This window comes from Chinchilla lanigera, unplaced genomic scaffold, assembly GCF_000276665.1.
Source record: "Chinchilla lanigera isolate Chin_1 unplaced genomic scaffold, ChiLan1.0 scaffold00012, whole genome shotgun sequence".
In the NCBI taxonomy this organism is placed as follows: Eukaryota; Metazoa; Chordata; class Mammalia; order Rodentia; family Chinchillidae; genus Chinchilla; species Chinchilla lanigera.
This window is the reverse complement of record NW_004955413.1, coordinates 8,217,881-8,222,595: the sequence shown is the minus strand read 5'-3', so window position 1 is coordinate 8,222,595 and position 4,715 is coordinate 8,217,881. Positions and strand designations below refer to the sequence as shown.

The 4,715-nt window shown below is 32.3% G+C and overlaps 1 protein-coding gene across 1 annotated transcript; it reads left to right on the top strand.

The window, feature by feature from the left end:
* Window positions 1-1,368: 1,368 nt before the first annotated feature.
* LOC102025781 (taste receptor type 2 member 20-like) lies at window positions 1,369-2,304 on the top strand. The gene has a single exon (XM_005379633.1). It carries the CDS (start codon window positions 1,369-1,371, stop codon window positions 2,302-2,304), a length of 936 nt encoding a protein of 311 aa, XP_005379690.1.
* Window positions 2,305-4,715: the final 2,411 nt, after the last annotated feature.

The following is a 4,715-nucleotide window of genomic DNA, read 5'->3' as shown; positions in this document are numbered from 1 at the left end:
CTAATAGTTCACAAAATAATAGCAGGAATTGAGAATTGCATTTTATCAATTTTAAATGTTTCTTCCTAGCAAAGGAAGTCAGAGTGAAGAGACAGCTTACTGCATGGGAGAAAATCTTTGCCAGTTACTTTTCTGCCAGATTATTTTCTTGAATATATGAGGAATTTTTTAAGATACCAAAAAAAAAAAAAAAAACCCAGTTGATAAATGGGCCAAGGAGATGATCAGAAATTTCTTACAATAAATGTAAGTGCCTAATAATGGTGTGAAAAAGTGTTCAGAATCTTTTGCCCTCAAGGAAATGCAAACTGAAAGTATCCTGAGATTCCCTCTTGCTTCAGTTAAGATGGCTTCCTCAAGAACAGAAAAAATAGTAAATCCTGGTGAAGATGCAAGGAAAAGAGGGAAACATATATATTGGTGGTATTGTAAATTAGTATAGCAAGAATGGAAATCATTATACAAGTTCACTAGAAAACTGAAAAAGGAAACACCGTATGCTTGTTATATCACTCCGTAGTACATATCTGAATGAATTAAGGTTATCACACAGCAGATATAATCTCAACACCCATGTTTATCATAGAAAAATTACAACAGCCAAGCTATGAAATCAAGCGAGGTGCTAACCAATGGATACATGGATAGTGAAGATATGGCACATGTACACAATGGGCTGTTTTCAGTCGCAAAGAGAAATAAGCCCGACTCAGAGATACAAGTGTTGCATGTTTTTCTAATATGTGAAACAATAGGAAGAAAGATAGCTTGAAAGTAGAATGGAGAGCATAATGGCATACTGACTCCGTGGGATTTTTTGTTTTAGTAAAATTTAAAAAACTAAAATAGTACAATGCTTAGAATAATGGCTAAAGAAAACGTCAACAAATATGGGCCAATATTAAAATGACCACAGTATATTGGATAATATTTTTAAAATAAATATTAATTACTTGAAGAATGAAAATGTGTACTATCAAAAAAGTAAATTGCAAGAACACAAGCTTCAGACACATTGAACAAGGAAAAATTGCAAAACAGTGAAAGACAATATGCCTCTATTTGCATGCTACCAACTGAGAATCAAGCTTTCACTTTAGCATCAGTTATGACATACAGCAGCCTATTAAAGGTCCTATAAAAACTTAATTTGAGCTGCTTGGAAATCACCATTTTCCATAAATGCTGCATTGAATTCATCTGCTGCATTCATACTCTGATGATTTTCTAGTTGACAGTGGTCGGAGAATTTACAAGAAACAGGAAGCTAACTGCCCGTGCAAAAGTCAGGGGCACAAAGGGCTCAAAGTCAATAGATCAAAGGAATCAAGATAACTGCTATCTTGGATTTTTTCTCCTCCTTCAGACATGATAAGTTTTCTGTGGAACATTTTGGTCTTCATAGCAATGGCAGAATTTGTTACTGGAAATTTTGCCAATGTGTTCATAGCCCTGGTGAACTGCAGTAACTGGGTGAAGAGAAAAAAGATCTCCTCAGTTGACTGGATTCTTACTGCTCTAGCTGTCTCCAGGATTACTTTGATTTGGACACTCATAGTAGGTTGGTTTTTAAATGTGTTTCATCCAACTCGCTCTACTAAATTAAGAATTACTATTCACATTTTCTGGACAGTAAGCAATCATTTTAGTATCTGGCTTGCCACTATCCTAAGTATATTTTATGTCCTCAAAATAACTAATTTCTCCAACTGTATTTTTCATTGCCTAAAGAGGAGAGTTAATAGAGTCAGTCTAATGATTTTGTTGGGGTCTTTGGTGTTCCTGCCTTTTAGTTTTATGATAAAATCTGTGTATGAGGCTATGGAGATAGAAGAATATTTAGGGAATGTGACTTGGAAGACCAAACTGAAGAATAATATATACCTTTCCAAAAGAACTTTTTTCACTCTAGTGAACTTCCTACCCTTTTTGACAACCTTGATCTGCATTCTAGTTTTAATATCCTCCCTGAGTAATCATCTCAAGAGGATGAAGCTCCATGGCCAAGGATTTCAAGATCCCAGCACAAAGGTCCACATAAAAGTCTTGCAAACGGTGATCTCCTTTGTCTTGTTATTTGCCTTGTACTCTCTGTCTGTAATCATATCAGGTTTGTACTTGCAAGATACAGACACTAAATCAGTCTATTTGTTTTTCCTGGCTAGTGAAGTTTTATATCCTTCAGGTCATTCATGTGTCCTAATTTGGGGAAACAAGAAGCTGAAACAGGCATTTCTTTTAATTCTGTGGCAGGCAAAATGCTGGCTGAAAGAACTTGAAACTTTGATATTCATAGATCGATAACAGAGACATAATGTGACTTTTAACAGAAACCAAACTGTTGGAGTGTGTAATAATTTGTGTTTCTTTTCACAGTGTATTTGAATAATTTCTAAAGACACTTGTAGAAAGTCTGTTAGCTGAGCTTATTAAATAAAAGGGTATGTGCTTTATGTTAAAAAAATACATAGAGAAGAAACATTGCCAATAATATACTTAACCATTTTTTATGCAGACACATACATATATTAAATATGGTAGGAAGTTTATCAGAATTGTGAAGCCAAATATATTTCACATTCATATTCTATATTTTCTAGTTGAAACATGTAAGATATATATTTATGTCTTATGAGGAATTCTAACCTTATTTGAAGAAATGATTGTCATTTTCCATTCTTCTTTGTACCACATAAATGTATAAAGTATGTTAAGATTTCAATATTTTAACTTCCAAATTTTTGAATGTAAACATATTAAATTGTACATAACATCAAAGATGTATATTTCATGGTGACTTTATTTGTTCAAAAATTATTTTTTCATGTTTTACAGAGTAATATGATTGTTAATTTGAAATATGCACACAATAAAATCCTAAAGCAACAAACATATTTAAAATAAATTTTAAATGGGAGTATGAACAAAGAGTAGAAAAGGGTATTCTATTGAACACAAGTAGATAAGAAAGGTTAGAAAAAGATTTTACATAGTAAAGGATGAAGGCAGAATTGTGATCATGATAGGATTTTAATGTTGTTATAAGTAATAAATCAGGAAGCACATCTTCTATACTTCTTGAAATAAGGCAAAGCTCTTTTGAATTTGGGACCAAATTTTAAATATTTTATTTTCTTTCCCTAAACAACATTGGGGCCTCTGATGCCAATCATTTATTTTCCATTTTTAAAGTTTTTTTCGAGTTTAGCCCATGAAGAATATAAAGTTCCCTATCTTAAATTTTTTCTCACTGTAAAACTAGTACACAATTCATTATGTATAACTTAATAAACTTTCTTCAATCATTCAAAAGATATCTATCAATCCTTAAGATATAGAGAATTTCTTAAAGATCAGGTAGGTATTCTCTTGTGCAAAATGTGGAAATGTGAGACTACATTAACATAATCATTAATGGCAAATTATATTATAAGAATAAAATATATACCCGTGTATAATAACTGAATTTTTTGTAACCATAATAGCTCTTTGAATCATAAAATGTTGGCGTTATTTTCTGGACTATAATGTAGATTATCTCCACATGTGATGAATTTATGTGTGTTTATCACACACATCCACCAGTACATGAGAAGCACCAAGGAAGCCATGATCACGTGTCTTGTTTGTCATTCATACGCAGCACCTAAAATCTGGCACTTAGAGTACTTGTCAAAAATAGTATTTTAAAGCTGGGTGTGGTGACGCATGCTTGTAATCCCAGCACTCAGGAGGCTGAGGCAGGAAAGATCCATGGGAGTTCAAGGCCATCCTGGGCTACAAAGTGAGTTTAAGACCAGCCTGAAGTCAAAAAAGACACAAAAAGAGTATTTTACCAAATAAATAAATTGATAAGCAAATGGGGGTAGATAAACCAACAAAAATTTAAGAAAATCACAAAATCTGATAGTTGCATGGATTTCTTATTTTGAGTTTCATTTTGAGGATATATGTTTATTCAAATTAAAGCACTTTTTTAAAGGAACAGACTGTCTATTCTGGTTTATTGAGAATATATTACAATATAGCCATCATGCACTTATGTCATGAGTACAGAGTGGACACAAGTTAGAGCAAAAAGTTTATTCAGCACTTATGAAAATGTAGTCAACTTTTTAAAAGCATGTAAAATTGTGAAACTTTTTTGATATTGTGAATAGTACAAAATTTTGGTATTTTCTAGCTACCTATTTTATGTGTAAAATTAGCATTAAAGTTTTATATAGTTTAGTATCCAAATTCCCTCCTTCAATTTATTTCTGTCCATTTCTCTTATTAATTAATCAATTAATTATTTTTGCCATGTAGAAGGAATCCAGTAATTTGCACACGCAAGTCATCTGCTTTACCACAGAGCCACACCCCTAGCCCAACACACTTCCTGTCTAGGATATTTTGTTATTTTTTTTAGTTACTTTTCTAAATAAAAATTTTATTGGTGTATTTTAAACACATAAAATAGGAAGAAATAAAACCTCTATAATGTTCAATAAATATCTTAGCCTGGGGGTTCTAAAACCAGATCCAGTATCAGGAATTAAAGAGATATTTGGCTGTGAAGTTTGATCTAGGGCAGAAATAGGAAAAGCACATGAAAGTTGGGACAAAAGATTTGAGACAATGTGATGTGATTAGTGATTCTTTGTCCACAATTTCACAATGAACTGAGGGGTAGCATGGTGGTTTTTTTTTTTTTTTCACTTTTTGATATTATT